Source organism: Mesoplodon densirostris, chromosome 13 (assembly GCF_025265405.1).
Source record: "Mesoplodon densirostris isolate mMesDen1 chromosome 13, mMesDen1 primary haplotype, whole genome shotgun sequence".
In the NCBI taxonomy this organism is placed as follows: Eukaryota; Metazoa; Chordata; class Mammalia; order Artiodactyla; family Ziphiidae; genus Mesoplodon; species Mesoplodon densirostris.
The window spans coordinates 92,378,505-92,401,074 of record NC_082673.1 but is presented as its reverse complement, the minus strand read 5'-3'; the positions used below and the strand labels follow the sequence as shown (position 1 = coordinate 92,401,074).

Below are 22,570 nucleotides of genomic sequence, written 5' to 3'. Positions count from 1 at the left end.
TTCAAGCTTATTGCTGATTAAATTAGCCTTAAAAGCAAGAAACCTGAATTCTTCCATCCAGTTGTGAGGAGATCATCAGACACATGGAAATTGAGGGACTGTCTACAGAACTGGCCTCAACTCTTCTCCAAGGTCCACGTCTAAGACACAACTAAGCAACATATGCCCGTGCGCAGACCCCACACTGAAGGGCAGCTGCGGCAGGCAGCGTGACGGGGCAGCGGGGCTGAGCCATCAGACCAGCGGGCATGTGGCAGCTGCCGGGCCCAGGGTCGGGGCACTGTGTCCCACTGTCTGCAGCCAGCTGTCAAGGGCAAATGTCAGCGATGGACACCTGCTGGGAGGCAGATGAGCACTATTGCTGCAACTTTTCAAAAAGTTTGGAATTTTGCAAAATAGAAAGTTGGGGAAATATTCAAAGAATTCAAAGCAAGATGTTCCTTTTCACCTAAAAGCTGGACAACGTCGGCCTTTTCCATCTCTGCGCCACAAAGGGCACTTACCGGCCGAGTTGATGATGTGCCTCAGGACCTGGAGGGTGCCCACACGGGTCCTCTCGTTGCTGGTGTCCAGCTTGGGCAGCAGGAAGGCCAGCAGGCGGTCAGGCGAGCAGCAGGCTGCAGGGCGAGCGCTCGTCAAAAAACTGTAACAAGCTGTCCTTTGCTCCCTGCTGGCGGTCTGCACCTCCAAGACAAGCAAGGCCTGGCGGCCAGGGAGGCCGGACGCTTGGGGCTGCGGCCCAGCCAGGCCTTGGCTGTATGCTCCCGAGACACAGGCGGGCAGCACACTAGACAAAGGGCCCCCCGCCCCCCAGAGCAGCCAGGCCGCCGGCCTCGTACCCAGCACCGTGAAGCAGCGCAGCACCTCCTTCTGGTTGCTCATCACCAGAGGGCTCGAGGACTCCACGGGCACGCAGATCTGCTCCAGGAACAGAGGGCACGGTCACAGGGGCCCAGCAAGGCCACGGGAGGGACAGGTCCCGTGAAGATGCTGGGCCCAGGTTCCACCTCAACCACCACGCAGGGGCAGGTCCCTCAGGCGCTCTCTCACCTGGGTGCAGGAGCCCCTCACCTGTGACTGGAAGCGCCCTGGGGACCTCAGCCCACACCATACAGCTGGCCCTCTCAAGGGAAAAGAGTCCTGCTCCTTCTATACCCCACCCTTCCCACCACCAGCCAGGAAAACAAATTCCCAAGACACATTCCTTGATGAGAAAGGAGACAGTTTCCCGCTTTCCTGGGCATGACATCCTGGGCTGGAAACCACGGACCTCTAGAATACAGAAAGCACTGGAAACCAAAATACCTAGAGTCCATTCGTTCAAAACTGTATAAGAAAAAGAAGCTGCACTAGTAAAAGTAAAAACAGAGGGGCTTCCCTGGTGGCGCAGTGGTTGAGAGTCCGCCTGCCGATGCAGGGGACACGGGTTCACGCCCCGGTCCGGGAGGATCCCACATGCCGCGGAGCGGCTGGGCCCGTGAGCCATGGCCGCTGAGCCTGAGCGTCCGGAGCCTGTGCTCCGCCAACGGGAGAGGCCACAACAGTGAGAGGCCCGCGTACCGCAAAAAAAAACCCAAAAACCAGAGGCTGTTGGCAGATGTGTCTCTGGGCTCCACTGCACCTCAGCGGGTGACACTCACCGGGGGCTGAGCTCTGGGTGGCACCCCAGCCCCCACTCAACCCCTCAAGGTCACAACAAAGGACACCCGCAGGGCCTCCGAGCACAGGGCTCTAAGGTGAGAAGTGACCAGCAGTGGCGGCCGCGTTCTGCTCCAGGCCCCCAGGGTGCTCCTTGTCACTGCCACTGCAAAGACCTAACCTGGCCATAAAAGGCACCACGGCTTCCTACCTGCTCCCGGGCTCACTCAGCCGCTCAAGCAGCCCAGGAGCAGGGAGCCGGCTTGGAAGCAGAACCCCCGCCCCACGGGGAGCCTTTGGAAGATGCGTGACGGTGACCACGCGGGAGCCTGAGCTGCTCAGGACTCCGTAAGTGACTTGGAGAGAGTAAACCGCTGCTGTTTTCACGTGCTAAGCTTTGGAGTGATCGGTCAAAGGGCAATAGATAACTAGTGCAAATGGGTAGTCATCCAGAAAAAAGATAAAACTAGATTCTCACTCTTTCCCTAAAGCAGACTCCAGACGGATTAAACAGTAAAAGTATAGGGGAAAATGAGAGAAGCTAAAAATTAATTGCAGAACTCGAAAGCCTTTTCCAAGTGTAGCAAAAGCTGAACTGTAACACAAAAGATGGATAAATGATGGTGTAAAAACTAAATAATTTTGCATGGCAAAAAATACCATAAACAGAGCCACAGATAACGGACAAAGTAGAAACAAACATTTATACCTACATGATATGAAACTATAAATAACTGCTACAGATCAATATGAAAAAAACCCCTAAAACCAATAGAAAAACAAAAGACATGAATGGAAAGCTCTAAGAAAAGGAAATATCACATTTTTTCTGCCTTTTCAGCTTTTATATATTTATATTTCCCGTTTAAACCCCACCCCCATCCCATAGATAATCATTGTTTTTACAGTTTTATGCAATCACTTTTATATTAAGTAAATGATATTGTACCATATCTCTTTTTTTCCTCACTTTTTTTCAGAGCTGTAAACTTTTTCTCCATAGAGATCTCAGGCATTCTTCGTTAGGTGAATTCCCAGACACTTTACGAGAAGTTTCTGTCGCTGTTGTAAATGGTCATTTGTTTGTACTTTCTAGTTGGTCACTACTGATGGAGAAGAATGCTCCTGACTTTTACAGGGTGGTCTTGTAACCGGCAAGCTTTCTGAACTCAGTTCTAGTATTTGTGAACCGATTCGGTTCATATATGAGCGCCTTTCTGGATGAAGAAATCAACCACCCATAAGACAAACGTCTACTGAGTGCTCACGAGTAACAGGCACCAGTGCTGGGACAGCAGGGACAGAACGGAGCAAACCCTCCCCCTCACGCCTGTGCCTTCTCGCTGCGGAGGCCCGAGTGGCGACCCACCTGCTGCCGAGTGTATTAAGAGGAGCCCGGGGACCGGGACGGAGGGTGGGTGGCCGGGAGGAGAGGAACGACAGGTCTGGCCCCGCTCCCCCCCATTCCTGTTCCTTTCCCCATTCACACTGAGAGCGGGGCTCCTCCCTGCTGCTGACACTAGAGGAAACGTTCCTGCCCCCCACTCACCGGGACGTATGCGGAGGGTTTGGGTATTTAAACTTCGTCAAGTTAGAGAAGTTCCTTTCTGATCCTGGTTGCTAAGAGCTTTAACGACAAATAGGTGTTGAACTTTATCAAAAGCTTTTTCTGCATTGATTGATATCAGAGAATATTTTCGGGAATCTCATTCCATGATGAGGTGAGCTGACTGGCCTCAGCACTGTGCAGCCCCCTGGCTGGGCCCTACACCCCTCGTGTACTGGGAGTGCAGTGCTGAGGGTGCACAGTGCTGAGGGTACAGTGCTGAGGGCACAGTGCTGGGAGCACAGTGCTGAGGGCGCAGTGCTGGGAGCACAGTGCTGGGGGCGCAGTGCTGGGGGCGCAGTGATGAGGGCACAGTGCTGGGAGCGCAGTGCTGAGGGCGCAGTGCTGGGAGCACAGTGCTGAGGGCGCAGTGCTGGGAGCACAGTGCTGGGAGCACAGTGCTGAGGGCGCAGTGCTGAGGGCGCAGTGCTGGGAGCACAGTGCTGAGGGTGCAGTGCTGAGGGCGCAGTGCTGGGAGCGCAGTGCTGAGAGTGCAGTGCTGAGGGTGCAGTGCTGGGAGCACAGTGCTGAGGGCGCAGTGCTGAGGGCACAGTGCTGGGAGCACAGTGCTGAGGGTGCAGTGCTGAGGGCGCAGTGCTGGGAGCACAGTGCTGAGGGTGCAGTGCTGGGAGCACAGTGCTGAGGGTGCAGTGCTGGGAGCGCAGTGCTGAGGGCGCAGTGCTGGGAGCGCAGTGCTGGGAGCACAGTGCTGAGGGTGCAGTGCTGAGGGCGCAGTGCTGGGAGCAGTGCTGAGGGTGCAGTGCTGAGGGTGCAGTGCTGAGAGCGCAGTGCTGGGAGCACAGTGCTGAGGGCGCAGTGCTGAGGGTGCAGTGCTGGGAGCACAGTGCTGAGGGTGCAGTGCTGGGAGCACAGTGCTGAGGGCGCAGTGCTGGGAGCGCAGTGCTGAGGGCGCAGTGCTGGGAGCACAGTGCTGAGGGTGCAGTGCTGGGAGCGCAGTGCTCAGGGTGCAGTGCCAGGAGCACAGTGTAGGGTAACTCCCTTCACTGAGCACACGATCCTCACATCTAGCCTCACAGTAGTAGACCTAGATTTTTCTGTGTGGTCCTGACTTGGATTTGGAATCAAGACCAGCCTCAGAGAATCTATCAGGCAGCTCTGGATCCTTTTCTCATTTCCAAGCCCACCTGTGTAGAGTGGAAATTAGCCGTCCCTCAAAAGTTTGGAAGAACGCAACCTTCAAACCACGTGGGTCCTGGGTTTGCTTTCAGAAAGGAAGGGCTTGGAATGTTGTTTCCATTTCTTTACTGGTTTAGTCAAGTTTTCTATTTTTTCTCTGCCAATTTTGACATTTTTAAGATTTTTCTAGGAATCTATCCACTTCATACAGTTTTTCAGGTTCATTACCATTGCTCACACACTAAAATTACTAGTTAATCTCTCTACCATAGCCCGACCCCCGGCCCTCACTGGGCGCCGACCGTGTGTGTGGCAGGTGAGGGCTCAGGCCGGCGGGTCCGGGAGGCCAGGCTGGCATCCCAGCAGGTGTGGGAGTGGAGCATGCCCAGAGATGCCCCAGGGGGTGGGGGGAGCAAGGAAGTCCACTCTCCCTGCTTCTCTTTCTCAAAGAGCCGCCTGCCCACACTCTCTCTAGTTTTCCGGTCCTCTTCTCTCCCACTCAGAAAGTCCCATGGACGCAACGTCCCCCCAGAGCTCCCCGTGACCTCCATGCCCCTCATCTGACCTGGGGGGGCAGGGTGTGCACGGCTGCGGAGCCTCCTCGAAGCCCTTTCTCCATCAGAGCCTTCAGGACCCCTGGAGGGGGTCTCCACCTGAGCCTGGGCCCTCGGGACGCACGGCCAGTGCAGATGACCCAGAGCTGCCCCTGGCCTGCTGGCTGCCCGCTCCGGCCCCCACACACCGGGGCTGTGCTGTGTCGCGCAGCCCGAGCCCCAGCGCTGGGCAGACGGCGGGCTGTAGCCCCGAGGGAAGCCCACGTTTCAGCCCCGCCTCCTGCTCCCTGACCCTCAGCAGGCACCGCCCAGCGTGCTCCCACCCCTCCCTGGGCCCCCAGCCCACCTGAGCGTGCAGGGCAGCCAGGAGTGAGTCAAGCTGGACGTCCAGCGTGCGGCTGCCCATGCTCGCGGCCGCCTCGAGGATCTGGCCCAGGCTCTGCTCGAGGAGGGAGGAGAGGGGCTGTCAGGGCCTCCTCCTGCCCCAGCCCCACCCCTGCCAGCTGCGGGAGGCTCCCAGCCCTCTGCCCTAGCGCTCGCAGGGGAGGGCCGGGAAGGGGGCGTGCGGTGAGGCCAGGTGGGCCCGGCTCCCCGGCTCCCGTCCACGCCCCCCGCTGAGGCTGGCTGCCTCCAGGGCTTCCCCCCGACCCCGCGCCCCTTGCAGCTGAACTCCTGAACGCACCCTGGACACGTGGACGGTCTCGGCGTGCTTCTTGTAGAGGCCAAGGACTCCAGGCAGCAGCTTGGGGAGCTGCTCCTCCAGCTTCTCGCTGGGCAGCAGGTGGCTCATGGGCCCCAGGGCCTCCACCACAGCGAGCCGCAGCTGGGGGGACACAGGGACAGGCGCTCGCGTGCGGACCGGCCGGCAACGCCCGTCAGCCCGGGGCAGAGATGTACAAAGAGCCCTTCCCCAAGGACCCCACAGCCGGACTCGAAGACCCAGGTTACGGCGAGCGGGGGTCCTAAAGGGGCGGAGGGAGTGGGCCCAGGGGGAGAGGTCCAGCGCTGGGGCCCCAGGAAACTAGCCCTACTCTGTGAGGACCTGCGGGGTGGGGGAAGGAGGGGCACGTGTAGACAGATCTCCCCCGCGCCCCGCCCCGAGAACCCGCAGGACCCCAGAAGAGGCCCAGGTGACTGGAGCAGTACCTCCAGGCTAGGGGGTGGGAGAGGAAAGCCAGCTAGGCAAGGTCACAGGTCCCTATGGGCCACACATACCTTGGCTTCCCGGCTCTGCAGCCAGTGGTGAAAGAGGATGTCGTAGGCGCTGGAGACGTCAGTGGCGAAGGCGTCCTTCCTGACCGTGGGGTCGGGGGCCTGGTCCAGGTTGGCCAGGTACTCCAGGGTGCCCTCGCTGAAGCGCTGCAGAGCTGTGGCGACCCACGCGGTAAGCGGCGGCCGGCCCATGGCCGCACAGGTTCCGCGCAACTCCTGCCCCTTCTAACATACCACGCTGCCTGCGAGACACCCTCCAGAGCACCCGGCCAAGCGTGGGACCAAAGCACTGTGCAGGCGTGAAGAGGCCCCCAACTCATGTGCTTCGCAGAAGCTCAGAATGTGACCTTTTTCGGAAACAGGGTCTTTGCAGATGCAATGAGTCAAGACGAGGTCACATTTCGGGGGGGGTGGGCAACTCCAACAGGGCCGTGTCCTCCCAAGAAGAGGGACAGACGTGCGGGGACCACGGAGGCGGAGCGCACCGCTGCAGGCTCGAGCCAACGCGCCAGGATGCACGGGCACCTCCCGACGCCAGGGGGCCTGGAAGGTTTCTCTCCAGAGCCGCAGAGGGCGCACGGCCCTGCCAACACCCTGCCCTCGGAATCCTGGCCTCCTGAGCCGTAGAGAACACGTTTCTGTTGTTTTAACCCCCCCAACTTGTGGTCCTTCGTTAAGGTGGTCCAAGGAAACCAGTACAGGAACCAACCTCCCCAAAACGCCCCCAGGCCACCATGCCTGGCCCACTCCAGTCTGCTGTGCCCACCTCCCCCCTCAGAGAGACGCGTGCCACGCGTTTCCAAGGGCCGCTGTGCCGGGCAGGCGTGGGCCCCCCAGGACATGTGTAGGAAGAAGACCTGGGGGCACAGTGGCAGGGTGCCGAGAGTGGGGAGCGCTGGCCTGGGGTCTGTGTCCGTGGAAGGGACTGTGCTGTGGACACCAGGCGGGTAAGCCTGGGGACTCGCTTTGGTGCAGACCTGCGAGTGGCCAGCAGGACCTGGACCCTGGATCACGGGAGACGATGGGGCCACAAAGGAGAGTCGGAGGCCACGACCTGGCCACAGGGCCTGGGCAGTGGAGGGGGAGATGATGGAATGGCCCGGAGAGGCGGCGGCTCCCGGCCGGGGCCCCCGAGGGCAGAGCCCGGCGCCCAGGCAGGGGCTGCAGCAGCTGCCCCGGGGGTCTTTACTTGCCCCAGCTCACAACCTCAAACCTGGCCCACTTATAAGGCTAATTTCTTAGCTTGGGCTTTGCAGCCCAGCAGAAAGACTAAACCTAACCCTCCATCTACAGGAGGGCAGCCATGTTCACATGTGCTCAAGAGAGAACATAAAGAAATTCTGAAAGAAAACTACCTCCTGGGGGAAGGTTTCTGTGTCACGGGCAGCCCTTCCACTGAGGATAGGCCCCTGGAGGGTCTGGCGAGGTGGGCTCTGGTCCCCTCCCTGCCACGTGGCTGCTAAAACCGGGGCTGCAGGTGCCCCGAGAACCCTCAGCTCCTCTCTCAACCCCCCGCTCCTCCACGGCCCCTTCGTCCCCTCACTCATTTGCCTCCGTGAGCTGTTCAGTCAGGCTGTTGGTCAAACTGATCAGGGATCCTAGGTATTTTGCATGGGAAGGTCTTTCAGGGTAACAGGCTACTATATGGCCAGAAGCAGAAACCCACCCCCGGATCTGTTACTAGGTTTGAGGTTTTCGTCAGGTACACACACAGGCATAAGGTAGAAGAGCAATTCTCACCCACCCTCCGCCAGCCCAATTCCCTTTCTCCAGAAGCAAACATGGGGCTTGGATCTATCTCTCGATAAATAACGCATCCACGACGTTCCTCACCTACTACTCCCCGCAAGGCCGGGGCCAGTCCCTTCCGTCCATCCCTCCAGACCCGCACTGCCAGAGACCCCCCACTCCCTCCATGAGCAGCTCTGTTGCCCAGAGGAACCGACCGCCTGCGGTTCGAGTCTCCCTGGCTCTCCGGGCACGGGTCACTAAGGCGACCTCCACATCTCTTGCCGCACGCACACTCTGGGGCCCCCTCGGCCCGCCATGTGGGACCGCATCCTTCCTGATCCTGGCTTCTCCAAAAGAGCCTTTACCTCCTGCTCAAGGAGCATCTGGGCAGGGTGCTGATTCTCAGAGGGTGCCTTCCACTGCAGCTTTCTGGCGCCCTCCCTTGAGCAAGAGAAGGCAAGGCCACCCTCTTTCCTCAGCCTCCCCTTGGACCATCCCTGCCCCACCCCCCGCAAAGTCTTCCCGGTGCGGTGCCTGGAGGGCCTCTCCACCAGGATCAGCTCCTGCTGCAGGGCAGGCTCGGGGATTACTGCACGACTCCCCCACTCCACTCTCTCCGTCCGTTCTTTCCAGGGTGTCTTATTCCGATGCTGGCTTCATGGCCTAGCCTGCTAATTCTTTTCTTTCTCTCCTATTTTCCATATATTTGCATTTTTGCTCTATTTTCTGGAGGATTTCCTCAACTTTCTCTTCGATTTCTGCCTTCCATTTTCATCATGTTTTTAATTCCCGGAAGCTTAATTTTATTCTCTGAATGTAGCTTCCTCACAGCAACATGCTCCTGCTTCCTGAATGCATCTTCTCTGAACTCCCTGAGGATATTAACCTCAGATTTCCTTTCCTGCCTGTTTTCTCCGCCCTGAACTGTCTGCTTTCCCCAAGTCTCGGTTTCTGTTATTTTGCTGCCACCTTTCCTATCAGAGACTTGCCTTGTGGGCAGTGATTTTTGGCCGCCTATCGGTGCTGGACAGTGTGGCCAGGCCAGCCGTGCACCCTGCTGTCTGGCACACGTCAACACGGTCTCTGGGTCTCCCTCCCCACTCTTCCCCTGCCTGGCCACAGCGTCCTGCCAACTGGACAAGAACCTTCAAGTGTGCACGTGCTCCTGTTCTTGGCCCAGCGCCACTGCCCACTTGTGCCGCCTTCTGGCAGTGGACACAGACATCTGCCCAGAACCAGAGGCTGTCCGGAAGGACAGGAGGCCCCAGCCCTCTCGGGGCCCACCCAGGCCGCTGACGGGCTGTTGTGGACCCTCCTGGCCCGACTGGGGCCACTCCAGCAGGCAGGACCACCCTTCCCTCCAACTGCAGACCCTGAACGTTCTATCTGTGTTGAGGAGTGCGCACCTCAGCAGGAGGGCGGCCTGCGGGCAGGTCTCTTGGCCCACGCACTTGCTTCAGACACGACATACCGACAAGGTGAGAACCGCAGGGGCCTTTGGCCTGTGAACGGCAGGGACCAGAGCTCTTGAGAACTGCGAGTCAGCTCTCCATGCAGGGCCCTGCACTTCCAGAGTGAGGCCAGTACTTCCCAGAGGAGCTGCCCGGGGCCTGCAACTAAGCCCTCGGCTCCGACATAGGCTCTTCGTGCTCCCCCAGCGGCCTGAACGCGTGCTGCCCTAGGCTGGCCTTCTCCCCGTCTGCAGCGCACCCGAGGTACAGCCCCAGCCCCTCAGCTCGGTCTCGGCCCCTCCTGTGTCCTGCTCCTGCATTCCCAGCTCAGCGGTGATTCCCGGCCCAGCTGCTGGGGATCCTGTCACAAATTCCCTTTCCAGCCAAAACCAGGTCAAGGAGGGTTTCCGCCCTTCAGCCCAGGCAGCCTGCCAATCACGCACAGGTGGGAGGAGCCTACAAGAGGCACCAGAGAGACCAGGGCAGGGAATGGAGAGAATGGGGAACGCGGGGGGCTGTGAGGAGGGCTGGCAGGGGCTGGAGCCCCTCCTAGGGCCCCCTGAAAGCAGGGGAACCCTGAACCCAAAGCTCTAGGCCCTGGCTAGGAAAGTCCCCAGGTGTGTGCAAGATACGCAGCTTCCCTAGGAACCCTCCCCAAACACGTCCTCTAGCTACCAGCCCCCAACCCCAACCCTGAGCCCTGCCCAGTGTGGCCACGCCCTCACCACATGCTCCCTAGCCAGCAGCCTGGGGTGGAAGCCCGGCACCTGCTAACAGGCTGGGCTGTGGATTAAAAAGGGTCCTGTCCTCATGGGGGCCTCAGATGGCCCAGGTGCTCCCTCTCCCTCCCCTCAGTGCCAGCCAGCAGTCTTCCTGAGACTGGTGGGGACACTAGGAACACAAGGAAGCTAAAGGACAAGGGCAACGTGGTGGCTGCTAGAAGAGGCCCAGGCCCCCTCAGCCCCCGTGTCTCAGGACCCTCTGCTTCCCTCCCACACGAGTGCCCCCCCCCCATCAAGAGTCATGCCACGAGGCACCGTCCCCTGCCCAGGCATGCAGAGGGCCGCACACAGAAGGTGGGAGAGTGATTACCCCATCCCAAGATGCCCAGGGAATGGTCACTCTCCCAGCACGGAGCAGGGAGAGAAATGGGAAGCAGCTGCCGCTTTGGGTGAGTCTCTTCCCGCCCCGCATCAAGCGTCCAGGGCTCAGGGATTGCAGTGTAAAGTCCTGGGCAAGGGGGTCCCCAGCAGCAGAGAAAAGCAGTCAGACGGCAGAGGCCAGGTCTCTACCTGCAGCAGCATCCACCCAGCCCACGCCTGCAGTCACCCTTCCTCTAAATGTCCCACCCTCCTCCTGCAGCCTGGAGGACCCACAGCCCCACAGAGGGGCACTGGAGACAAAAGGTCCAGGAGTGGACAGGCTGCGCCCAGCCCCTGCCCCGCAGAGGCCCACCTGCCCCACAGAGACCCACCTGCCCGCAGAGGCCCACCTGCCCTCAGAGGCCCACCTGCCCCGCAGAGATCCACCTGCCCCGCAGAGGCCCACATGCCCTCAGAGGCCCACCTGCCCCGCAGAGGCCCACCTGCCCGCAGAGGCCCCGTCTTACCACAGCAGAAGACCACCCTCATCGAGTCGGTCTTGGCTGCGCTCAGCATGGGCAGCATGGTGTTCAGGATGGACGTCAGGAAGGGCACCATGCCGAACACTGCAAGAGGGGTACGTCACGGGGGCCCCACTGCCATCCCCACCCAGCCTGTCCTTCCCTCGGGCCCTGTGCCCCAGGGGAGGCAGGGGGCACCCCGGCCACACGCCTTGAGCTCCTTCTGCACAGCCTGGGGCTCACGGTGGGGCTGCCGGGACACAGGGAAGCGAGGCCGGGGGGCTCCCAGAGATCTTCACGACCGCTGAGCACGGGTCAAACGGGGCCGGGCCGCCACCTACCATTGGAAACTGAGAGGTTGGCGAGCGTCTGCACGACAAAATGGTGCGGCAGGACCCCGGGCTGGAACTTGCTCAGCATCTCCTCCATCACGCTGCTGATGAAACGCTTCCCCACCGCCACCAGGACGGTGCTGGCGGCCTGCTGCCAGTCACAAACCAATTCCTATCCCCCCAAGAGATCTGAGCTGGCACCCAGACCGAAGGAGGCAGACCTCACCCTGAAGCCGCCCAGGAAGCGAAATGAGACACTCTGCCCTCAGTCACGCCAGGGGACAGGCCGCCCGTCTTCGGGACGTGCCGCTGCTGCGAGCAGGGCCCCCTGCTGAGCCCAGCGCCTACACACACCGGGCACCACTGCCCCTACATTTGCCCTGAGGGTTTGGGAAGTTTGCTCTCTGCTTCAGTTTCCATCGGAGATTGTGGGGTGACCCTCCCCACCCCAGGAGGGCGGTCGGTGCACAGGACCCAGAGGCCAAGCCTGAGGCAGCCGGACACAAACCCACACCCTTAAGGCACTTGGGAGGAAAGGCCTCGGAAAGCAGCTTCCCTCCCAAGCCAGGGCCTGGTCAGCCCCACAGACCTTCACTTTGGTCATCTCGCTGGAGGCCAGGAGGATGCTGGCCCTGGCCAAGTCCTTGTCCAGCTCGCCGATGTGACGGTTCACAACCGTCTCCATGACCCTCAGGATCATCGTCCGGTACGGATGCGCCAGCTGAGGAGAGAACCGTGGAGGGAGGACCAGGACTGACTCGTCTCTCACGGCTCCTCCCTGAGCTTCAGAAAGAGCCCTGGTCTCCTGACAGCGTCGCTCTGGGTGGCCCGCCTGCTGGGGAGCTGTCCGTGTGTCCTGGAGCAGCCCTCTCCTCAGCCACGCCCCTGCAGCGCCCCTGTCCAGCACGCGTCGTCCTCGCCTTCACTGAGGACACGCAGACCACAGCGGAGGCTGTGACAGGTGGAGGGCATGTCACGGTGACGACAGAAAACCCCACGACACGAGCAGAGCCCAGCCAAGGGAAGGGCTTCATCCTGCCGGAGTCCCGGGCGTCACAGAGACCGGCGGTGAGGGCAGGAAATACTCGGGGAGCCAGGAAAGACCAAGACCCGCCGCTTCCTGAGGACCCCCCCTTCCCCCCGGGGATGGAGCGTCCAGACAGGGGGTGCAGACCAGGGGGCACAACCTCAGTGCAGCGGGAGTGCCCAGGCCACGTGATGGGAGGAAAGAGGGCAAGAAAGGGTGCGACTCAGGCTGGCTGCACTCAGCAGAGCTGCTCAGGCCTGAGAAAAGGTGCTCGTGACCCTCGGGCGAGAGCCCCGCCCCCCCGACGTCCCCACCACGCTCCCTCCTGCAGAGGCCGCTAGCAGCCCTCACGGGGGTGGCCCACACCACCCGGTCACTCAGCCCTACAGGCGAGAGAGGAGGGCAGGAAGCCCTATATTTCAAGTAGAAACATACAGCTTATACCTGGGTAAAGCACCAATGTCCTACCGATGGGGTCATTCACAGCTGGTGGCATGTATGTATGTATGTATGTTTGTATGTATGTATTTATTTATTTATTTTTGGTCGTGTTGGGTCTTTGTTGCTGCGCGCGGGCTTTCTCTAGTTGTGGTGCGGGGGCTACTCTTCGTTGCAGTGCATGGGCTTCTCACTGTGATGGCTTCTCTTGTTGCAGAGCACGGGCTCTAGGCGCGTGGGCTTCAGTAGTTGTGGCTCGCGGGCTCTAGAGCGCAGGCTCAGCAGTTGTGGCGCACGGGCTTAGTTGCTCCGCGGCATGTGGGATCTTCCTGGACCAGGGCTCGAACCCGTGTCCCCTGCATTGGCAGGCGGATTCTCAACCACTGTGCTACCAGGGAAGCCCTACTGGTTTGTTTTATTCTGTTTTTCGTTTTTTTAAATTGTGTTAAAATACACATAGCAAAATTTACCATCTTAACCGTTCTCAAGCATACAGCACAGTGGTATTAAACACATTCAGCTGGTGTGTGGCCGTCAGCACCACCCCTGCCCATAGCTCTTTCCACCTTATAAAGCTGAAACCCTGTCCCCATTAAACCCTAAGTCTCCATTCCCATCCCCCCAGCCCCTGCCACCCACCTTTCTACGTTCTGTATCTGAATTTGACTATTCTAGACACTTCATATAAGTAGAAGTATACAGTATTTGTCCTTTTGTGACTGGCTTATTTCACTGAGCAAAATGTCCCCAGGGAGGTTCATCCAGGGGCTTCCCTGGTGGCGCAGTGGTTGGGAATCCGCCTGCCAATGCAGGGGACACTGGTTCAAGCCCTGGTCCGGGAAGATCCCACACGCCACGGAGCACCTAAGCCCGTGTGCCATAACTACTGAGCCTGCGCTCTAGAGCCCACAAGCCACAACTACTGAAGCCCGCGTGCCTAGAGCCCAGGCTCTGCAACAAGAGAAGCCACCGCAATGAGAAGCCCCGCGCACCACAACGAAGAGTAGCCCCCACTCGCCACAACTAGAGAAAGCCCGCACACAGCAACGAAGACCCAACGTAGCCAAAAACAATAAATAAAATAAATTTATTTCTTAAAAGTCCTATGTATCCCTAGATAAAAATACTAAAAAAAAAAAAAGAGGTTCATCCATGTTGTAGCACGTGTCAGAATTCCCTTTTTTTTTTGGCAGCACCACGGCTTGTGGGATCTTAGTTCCCCAACCAGGGATTGAACCTGGGCCCTTGGCAGTGACAGGGCTGAGTCCTAACCACAGGACCGCCAGGGAATTTCCAGAATTCACTTCAAGGCTGAGTATTCCGTTGTGTGGATGGACCACGTCTGGCTTATCCATCATCCACTGATGGGCACTTGGGTTGCCTCTACCTTTTGACTAATGTGATTAATGCTGCTATGAACAAAGGTGTGCAAATATTTCTTTGAGACTCTGCTTTCAATCTTTTGGGTATATACCCAGAAGTGGAACTGCTGGGTCATATGAAAATTCTATTTTTATTTTTTGAGGAACCTCCATAATGTTTTCCATAGCCACTGCACCATTTAACACTCCCACCACCACTGCACAAGGTTTCCAGTTTCTCCACATTTTCACCAACACTTGTTATTTTCTCTTTTTTTGATAGTATCCGTTGTAATGGATGTGAGGTGGTATTTCACTGTAGTTTTGACTTGCATTTCCCTAATGATTAGTGATGCTGACCATCTTTTCATGTTCTTATTGGCCATTTGTATATCTTTTCTGGAGAAATGTCTATTCAAGTCCTTTGCCTATTTTTGAATTGAGTAGTTTGGTATTTTGTTGTTCAGTTTTCAGAGTTCTCTATATATCCTGGATATTAATTCCTTATTGGATATATGATTTGCAAACATTTTCTCCCATGCTGTGGGTTGCCGTTTTACTCTGTGGATAGTGTCTTTTGATGTACAAATTGTTAAAATTTTCATGAAGTCCAATTTGTCTATTTTTTCTTCTGGTTGCCTGTTCCTTTGGTGTCATATCCAAGAAATCATTGCCAAGTCCAATGTCCAGGAGCTTCTGTCCTATGTTTTCTTCTAAGAGTTTTACAGTTTTAGGTTTTACGTTTAGGTCTCTGACCCCTTGAGTTAATTTTTGTGTATGATGTGAGGTAGGGGTCCAACTTCATTCTTTTGCAAATGGATATCCAGTTTTCCCAGCATCATTTGTTGAAAAGACTATCCTTTCCACATTCAATTATCTTGGCACCCCTGTTGAAAATCATTTGACCATATATGTGAGAGTTTATTTCTAGGCTCTATTCTACTCCATTGGTCCATGTGTCTGTCTCTATGCCAGTGCCACACTGGCTTGATTATTGTAGCTTTCTAGTAAGTTTTGAAATCAGGAATTGTGAGTCCTCCAGCTTTGTTCTTCTTTTTTTAGGAATGTTTTGCCTATTCAGGATCCCTTGAGATTCCCTAGGAATTTTTTTTTTTTTTTTTTTTTTTTTTGCGGTACGCGGGCCTCTCACCGTTGTGGCCTCTCCCGTTGCGGAGCACAGGCTCCCGACGTGCAGGCTCAGCGGCCATGGCTCACGGGCCCAGCCGCTCCGCGGCATGTGGGATCTTCCCGGACCGGGGCGCGAACCCGTGTCCCCTGCATCGGCAGGCGGACTCTCAACCACTGCGCCACCAGGGAAGCCCCTCCCTAGGAATTTTAGGATGGGTTCTTCTACTTCTACGAAGTTGCAACAGCTGCTTATTTTTTAAGACTTTATTTCCACTTTATGCTGCTCCTGAGAGTTCAATGAGCAGAACAGTAACCACATCACAAGACGATGTGGGGCACTCCCTCCGAGGGAGGGGCTTTTCGCCCAGGCCCTCATGCAGGATGATGTAGCCACAGCCCCCTGTCAGGTAGCACATTGGGAAAGGAACGGGGTGGGGGTGGGGGGGCAGCTTGCCGATGATACCTGCCCTTGGCAGGTGTGTGTGAGATTTCAGGCTCAACCATTCTGATGTGTTGGTGGGTGGCCAATGAGCCCATCACCCCTGCGGCCCTTCCCCCACCCCCAGAACCGACTGAGTCCACTAAATGGATGAACTGGATGACTAGGCTACCTGCGCGCAGGAGGACGTTAGGAGGCAGGGCCTTTGGGATGTGATTAGGCCACGAGGGTGGAGCCCTCTTGAGTGGAGTTTGCGCTCCTATAAAGGAGACCCCAGGGAGCTCCCTCATCCCTTCTGCCAGGCGAGGACAAAGGCAGGAAACATCCATCTATAAACCAAGAAGCAAGCGCTCACCAGGCACTGAATCTGCCAGCACCTTGATCTTAAGACCTCCAGCCTCCCGAACTGTGGGAGACACAAGTCTGTTGTCTAAAAGCCACCCAGTCTGTGGCATTTTGTCATAGGAGCCAGAGGGGACGAAGACAACTATTTTTGCCTCTCTTCCCCAAATCACTTCCCTGCCCACTGGCCTGACAGCCCTTGTGAAGGAGCCTGCTTGTCCCTGTGTTCACCTTTCCTATGCTGAGACTTGGCCAACAGGAAGGAGACTGGATCTGTCTAAAGCTGTGCGGCCCACCGCCGTCCAGGAACACAGACCAGGACCAGCTGGTGGAGCAGCAAACATGCCCCAGCGCCCCAGGCACACTGAAGCCTCTAGAAGCTGATATCTACAGAGTATCGCACGCATCTCAAAACGCTGCCTTGACCTACGATGATCAGATAGTGCTCCACACCTGTCTTCTGCTACCCCACATCTTTCTGGAGAGAGAATCAAAGGGATTCGAAATGTACATGCTAAGATGCAGCCCAATAAAGTCTGATTGTGAAGAAACACAAGTGAGTGGCACAGAGCTGCTGGCAGCAGGGTGTGGACGAGGCAGTGGTGGCGGCTGGGGGTGGGGAGCCACCAGGAAGGGCTCCCCTGAGGGGGACGGAGCTTCCAGCTTCAGACACGCTCACTGTAAAGGGCCACTGTGAAGGAAGTTGGTTTTTAAAGTTGGTTGAAGAAACTAAAAAGGCTAGAAAGGGGGTGAAATCATAAATGAGCTAGAAAATGACAAGTATGAAGCACACTTAAATTTTGCTATGAACTATTAAAAATAACAAAGGCTTTTTAGCCACCTTTAGTACTCTTTGGCCATTTCTTCAAATAGCCAGGGCAGCCCTAATCTTTGTCTAACAATCAGATGCTGAATTCAGCAGGTCACGATGATGGAGCCTTTCAGCCACAAAGAGAAGGGCCCTGACACCCAGCACGCATGCACCGTGAAGCTCCATGAGCCGAAGAGCCTGGGTAGACACACACGTGCCCAAGCACAAGGGTGCCCTTTCCGTCCTACCTACCCCCAGTCCCAACAGCAGTCCATGAACAAGTAAAAGGCCCAGAACAGCTAGGACAGCCGGGCGGGGGCAGGGGACCCTCCCCACGAGAGGAGAGGTCATCAAGCCGCAGCACAAACCGCTCAGCAGCCACTCAGCAGGACGCGGCTATTTCCCCCAGGAAACGGCAGTTGACAGATGAGAGAGAAATAACTCATATTGTATAGGGATCCCCTTTTACTGATCAAATGTCAAAAACAAAAAGAAAAATGGTCGTTTGAGACCGAAAGTCTAACTCCCAGGAATGAGCCTAAAACACGCACTGGGGAAAACTGAAATAATTTCCCACCACAGGGAGCTGAGAGCGTCATAGAACCGTGGAGCCGAGACACAGGAGAGGGGGAGCTGGCAGAGCCCCTTCTGTTGTAGTTGGCGGGCCTTGAGCCATCTCTGCAGAGTCCAGTCGGCACGCCCACCCAGCCACAGCCCCTCTCCGAGGCCCGTCCACGTGTTCCCGTTAACGCGGTGGACGCGAGCTGCCCTCTCTCATTGGCGAGGACAGCTGTCCAGGCTCCAGCAGGTCAGCGAAAGGGGATGGCGGCACTGAGCCTGCGAGCGAGCGGCTGGACGCTGCAGTGCTTACCACCCGGACCCTCCACAACAGGACCAACCCACAGGCCACGAGGCAAAGAGGGTCATCTATGCTGGACTTGCCTGCCTCGAGGGGGCTTGGACTTGCAGGGATGATTTTCTACCCACAGCAGCACGGCTCTGCACTCCGGACCCAGCCAGCCGGCAGACCCCTGGCGCAGACCCCGCCCCTCAGGCCCCGCCCCACAGCCCGGCCCGGCAGGAGCAGCAATACCTTCTCGTGCAGCCGCAGGTGCTCCTCGCAGGCGCGGAGAGCCTCCTCAGGCTGCGACTCTCCGAGGGTGCACAGGGCGCCACACACCTGCTCCTGCACCTGAGGGTCCGTGTCGGTGACAGCGTCCAGCAGAATGGTGAACAGCCCTGCCGTGACAAAGCCCAGTGGCGTAGTTAGGCCCGGCCCCGACCCCACCATCGCTACGCTCAGCCTCTGAGGACTCGGCCCCACAGCTGGAGGAGACCGCCGCACCGGCCTGGCCGCTTTGCAGCCTCCACTGCGCTGGCCAGGATCTCCGGGACCCACTGGCCGCCTGCTCTGAGGTCACTCCAGCCACCTGTACCCCGGCCTTCCAGCCCAGGCCATGTCTGCTCCACGTCTCCGGCCCCACTGGGTCCGAGCTCCTATGAAAGGCAGGTGGCGCAGGCTCAGGGGCCCTTCGGGAGCTGCCCCAGGTGGCCCTCCGGCCCACACCCTGCCCTGTGCTTGCCAGGTGGCACCCCAGTCCCACCAGCTGCTTTCGCAGACTCCTCACCCTGGCAACACCCCACACCCAGATCCAGGCCTCCGCCCCATGGATGGGACCCCCCATCCTCGGCGCCCCGAGAGCTCCGGGCGTGTGCCTGCCAGCAGTTCGCAGACCCTCACCCTGGGGATGGAACCTGTGGGGCAGGAACACCATTCCCAGCCTCTGCCCCGCCCTGGGCCATGCTCTCAGCAAACAGCTGGCCCTGGTTGCAAGCAGAGTAGCCAGCCAGAGTGGATGCTGGCCCTGGGGCTTTTGTAAGAAGGGACGAAGGCACAGGGACCCTCCCACATGGAGCACGAAGCCCCCTGTGCCAGGCAAACGCAGTCCCCCACACCAGACTGAGCCTGTGGCCAAATCTGGACCTCTGCGTCAGCATCTGCAGAGACAAGAGCTTTGTTTTCTTTTTTTTTTTTTTAAACAAAAACTTAGAGAAAGTGTGTTCGTGCAAGCGTCATTCCTTCCAAGCACATTTACTCAATGCCACGGGCTCCTCTGTGTCCCAAGCTCAGAAACCGCAGGCATGACATGGAGACCTGCCAAGAGCCCCACATACTCACTCTTCACGTATGACTCGCTCATTGCTGTGGCCGTGGCTTCCTCTCGCCCCGTGTGAACGTGGACAGCTCTCTTCAAACCTGGAGCAACCAGACGTGCAACATTTAAGTCATAAGCCTCCTCAGTTTACTAGCAGTTACTGTGTTTGTGTAAAACACAAGATTTAAACAATTTCGTCCTGGGGGCACTGTCTCTGCCACAGTTCGGCTGAAAGGCGTGCAAAGGACAGGAGGCACCTTCCCCTCAATGGTCACCGGCTCTCCTCCACCCCAGCAGCTGTCAGCCCCGCCGACGCATGGCCGGCCCACCAGGGCTGGTCCTGATTGGCCCACGGTGGCCTGGGCAAGCATGTTACCACCTCTAGCTACAGCACCTCCCTTCACTGTGTGCGTGTCAGGCCTGGTGTCGCTGGCGGTCTGTGCGGAGCAGGGACCCCCTCCCTGAGAGCCAAGAGCAACTGCCTTGGTGGCTGCGGAGCCGGGACTCCCCATGCCTGAGACCTTAGCACAATGTTAAATGAGCCTCCTGCTGGCCGAGAGACTGGGCGGGCAGCACAGGGATCTGGTGGGCTCCCTGGCGCCTGAAACCAACCATCCAAACAGCACACGGGATCCAAACACCACACGCCTCGAAGCGCCACTTGCAACGGATGGACCCAAAGGATAAAGCCCGTGAAATACGCGGGCGGCTCCCCACTTCACCATGTGGTCACACGCTCTGCCCTATGGCACACTCTCCGAGGACCTGTACGGTACTGCTTTCTCACACTAGTGTCCTCGATCTGCCGGTCACCACCCTTCATTCCCCAGTCACCACCCGTCCAGAAAAGGGTGAAGGTGGAGGTAGCAAAGGAGAGATGCCTTGACTTGCCCCCGAGCGTGGAGGATATGCTCATTTGGCTGTGGCCACACAGGAAGCGGGCAGTGAGAAGTCACCTAATGTGGGGACGGGGTTAGGGGGTGGAATTAAAAATAAGTGAGAATTCTAGAGCTTCTCTGGTGGCGCAGTGGTTAAGAATCTGCCTGCCAATGAGGGGACACGGGTTCGATCCCTGGTCTGGGAAGATCCCACATGCTGCAGAGCAACTAAGCCTGTGCGCCACAACTACTGAGCCTGCGCTCTAGAGCCCGTAAGCCACAACTACTGAGCCCGCATGCTGCAACTACTGAGCCTGTGCGCCTAGAGCCCGTGCTCCGCAAGCAGAGAAGCCACTACAAGGAGAAGCCCATGCACCACAATGAAGAGTAGCCCCTGCTCTCTGCAACTAGAGAAATCCCGTGCACAGCAACGAAGACCCAACGCAACCAAAAATTAATTAATTAATTAATTTTAAAAAAATAAGTGAGAATTCTAGATCAAGAAGGCACACCGGTCCTAAGCATTCACCCATCCCACCAAAACTTCAGTGAAATGACAGAAAAGATGCATGTTTTAAAAGGACAAACCCACAAGAGCACTAGAAAACAAGAAAAGATAAAATTAGCAGACCAGAAGCTTCCAGGAATCCCAGGCAGACAGAAAGCAGGTGGAGAGGATTGGTTTGAAGCTGGTGGCATCAGCAAGGTGTTTCCCCTTTCTTCCTGGAAAGCATCTGAAAGTAACAAGGAAAACAAGAAATAAAAACACATATTCCACTGGCAGCAGAGCAAGAAGGTGGCAGAAAACCCCCACCCTGAAAAGATGAAAGGCGGAAAGTACCACAGCTGGCAGGCAGGTGTGAGGTGCACTGGCCACAGGCTTCAGAAAGCCCACAGGACACTTCTCAGAGGCAGGCGCCCCCGCACATGGAACCCACATCCTGAGTTCCCAGAACCGGTCTGAGTTTACAAGGCAAGCAGCCAGCTCCTGGGGCAGAGGCTCTGCCCTGTGAAAAGCTACAGCTGTCTATGTCCACGCCTCAGAGAAAAGGGGCTAACCAGCTCCAGCTGGAACGTCCTTCCCACAAGTGCAGACAGCTGGGCTCACTCGACTCAAGTGGCAGCAAACGCAAACAAGCGTAAGAGACGTCAGTCCCCAGCCCACCTGGGAGGGAGGGACCAGTTTGCCATCTCAATCCAAACAACTAAGAAACTGAACAAAACACGTGAAGCCATAGTTCTCAGGCTGCTGGTCAACAGGAAACGAAGGGCATAAAGCCCTGAGATCACTCCAGCTCATCACCTATAGGGCACATCCAGCTGAGGACACTCAGGAAGGCCCAGAGTTAGGACGGGGAGCATCTCGGGAGGCCTGAGTCTTGCTGGAGTTTGGAGGGTCTAGTACCAGAGAGAAGTCCAGAGACCTGCAGAGGGTCTCCTGGTCACTCAGCTGACTTACTAGCCAGCACAGGGGCAATAGAATAATGTCCCCAAAGATGCCCATGCCCTCATCCCCAGAATGTGAATATGTTACCTTATCTGGCAAAGGGACTTAGCAGATGGGATTAAGGGTACAGACCTTGAGGTGGCGAAATGACCCTGGATTATGTGGGTGAGACCAGCCTAAGCTCTTAAAAGCAGAGAACCTTTCCCAGCTGTGTCAGAGAGATGAGATGGAAAAAGGGGGAGAAAATCAAAGCATGGGAAGAAAACCCACCATGGCTGGCTTTGAAGATGGAGGAGGGAGGCTCTGAGCCAATGAATGTGGGCACCTATAGAAGCTGGGAACAACCCTCAGCTTACAGTCAGCAAGAAGACACGGACTTTGGTCCTACAGCCATAAAGAACCAAATTCTGCCAACAATCTGAAACAGCAGGAAAGAGATCCTCCCCAGAGTCCCCGGAAAGGAGCACAGCCCTAGCAACCCAATTTTAGCCCCATGAGATCCAGGTCAGCCTTCTGACCTTAAGAACTTTAAGATAATGAATATGTGCTGTTTGAGCCACTAAGTTTGTAGTAATTTGTTACAACAGCAATAGAAAACCAATACAAGCACGATGTTTAAGAAGAAATTACAGGGGCTTCCCTGGTGGCGCAGTGGTTAAGAATCCGCCTGCCAGTGCAGGGCACACGGGTTCGAGCCCTGGTCTGGGAAGATCCCACATGCCGTGGAGCAACTATGCCCATGCGCCACAACTACTGAGCCTGTGCTCTAGAGCCCGCGAGCCACAACTACTGGGCCCGCGTGCCACAACTACTAAAGCCCACGTGCCTAGAGCCCGAGCTCTGCAACAAGAAAAGCCACCACAATGAGAAGCCTGCGCACTGCAACGAAGAGTAGCCCCCGCTCGCCTCAACTAGAGAAAGCTGCACGCAGCAACGAAGACCCAATGCAGCCAAAAATAAATAAATAAATTTATTTTTTAAAAAAAGAAGAAGAAGAAGAAATTACACAAGGCCAGGAAAAGAGCCACCCAAAAGGATTAGCAGCAAATAATCCCTGGGGCTCACAGTGAGGCAGGAACGGGCCTGCTCCCAGCAATCGGGGGAAACGTCACAACTCACAGGGTTCTGGGAACGGCACTAAAAAAGATTTCAGCTCAGTAAAGAAGTAAAATTAGGGAGTTCCTTGATGGCCTGGTGATTAGGATTCCAGGCTTTCACTGCTATGGCCTGGGTTCAACCCCTGGTCGGGGAACTGAGATCCGGCAAGCTGTGCCACGCA

The 22,570-nt window shown here is 57.0% G+C and overlaps 1 protein-coding gene across 11 annotated transcripts in view; it reads right to left on the bottom strand.

Annotated features, from left to right (window-relative positions):
- Positions 1-22,570, bottom strand: part of MROH1 (maestro heat like repeat family member 1) — a 65,701-nt gene that overhangs the window by 35,210 nt on the left and 7,921 nt on the right. For 7 of the 11 annotated variants that reach the window (XR_009534067.1, XM_060115574.1, XM_060115576.1 and 4 more), the window contains exons 2-12: positions 20,476-20,578; positions 18,990-19,067; positions 17,904-18,049; positions 11,854-11,985; positions 11,274-11,436; positions 10,939-11,037; positions 6,151-6,302; positions 5,618-5,758; positions 5,282-5,374; positions 840-918; positions 504-617 (exon numbers count right to left, since the gene is read on the bottom strand). Coding sequence is in view for 10 of the 11 variants with exons in the window: in XM_060115574.1 (XP_059971557.1) it covers positions 504-617; positions 840-918; positions 5,282-5,374; positions 5,618-5,758; positions 6,151-6,302; positions 10,939-11,037; positions 11,274-11,436; positions 11,854-11,985; positions 17,904-18,049; positions 18,990-19,011 (1,141 nt within the window). In the remaining variant the exon portion in view is untranslated. Of the gene's footprint in view, positions 1-503; positions 618-839; positions 919-5,281; positions 5,375-5,617; positions 5,759-6,150; positions 6,303-10,938; positions 11,038-11,273; positions 11,437-11,853; positions 11,986-17,903; positions 18,050-18,989; positions 19,068-20,475; positions 20,579-20,685; positions 20,702-22,570 lie in introns of those variants that run through there. The other 4 variants (XM_060115579.1, XM_060115582.1, XM_060115580.1 and 1 more) reach the window with 2 other exon arrangements.